Source organism: Octopus bimaculoides, chromosome 10, assembly GCF_001194135.2.
Source record: "Octopus bimaculoides isolate UCB-OBI-ISO-001 chromosome 10, ASM119413v2, whole genome shotgun sequence".
NCBI lineage: Eukaryota > Metazoa > Mollusca > Cephalopoda > Octopoda > Octopodidae > Octopus > Octopus bimaculoides.
Genome location: NC_068990.1, coordinates 76,947,714 through 76,948,254, shown reverse-complemented (window position 1 = coordinate 76,948,254; position 541 = coordinate 76,947,714). Strand labels below are relative to the sequence as shown.

At 34.4% G+C, this 541-nt stretch overlaps 1 protein-coding gene across 1 annotated transcript in view; it reads left to right on the top strand.

Annotated features, from left to right (window-relative positions):
- LOC128246986 (SCO-spondin-like) overlaps positions 1-541 on the top strand; it is an 87,020-nt gene that overhangs the window by 45,509 nt on the left and 40,970 nt on the right. The window contains exon 22 of the mRNA XM_052970973.1: positions 149-268. Coding sequence (XP_052826933.1) covers positions 149-268 — 120 coding nt within the window. The remainder of the gene's footprint in view (positions 1-148; positions 269-541) is intronic.

The following is a 541-nucleotide window of genomic DNA, read 5'->3' as shown; positions in this document are numbered from 1 at the left end:
ATATAATGTAATATAGTATAATATAATATGATATAATATAATATAATATAATATAATATAATATAATATAATATAATATAATATAATATAAACGTGTTTCACCGCAGTCTGATAGTATGTTATATACGTTTTCTCTACTTTCTCACAGCTACCGAGAGATGTAACGCCCGCGAGTTCACATGTAGTATGTCTGGTAACTGTATACCAATAACAAAGAAATGCGATGGTCATGATGACTGCGGAGATGCAAGTGATGAGATCGGCTGCAGTAAGTTTGAAATTTCATCTTTATGAACCATGATTTTCTTAGTCGTTATCCTCGTCGTCAGCAGCATTGACGTCATCGCATTCATACACACACACACACACACACACACACATTCTTACACATATATGCATCAAAGCCATGAAAACATTCATCCATCACCAACGCATCGACAAATTATTAAACATGCTTATAACCCCCCCCCCACCTCTAGCAATTACAAGAATTAGAAACACCACAAGTAATTTTCTTGCAACTACTCAAATACCGTGAATC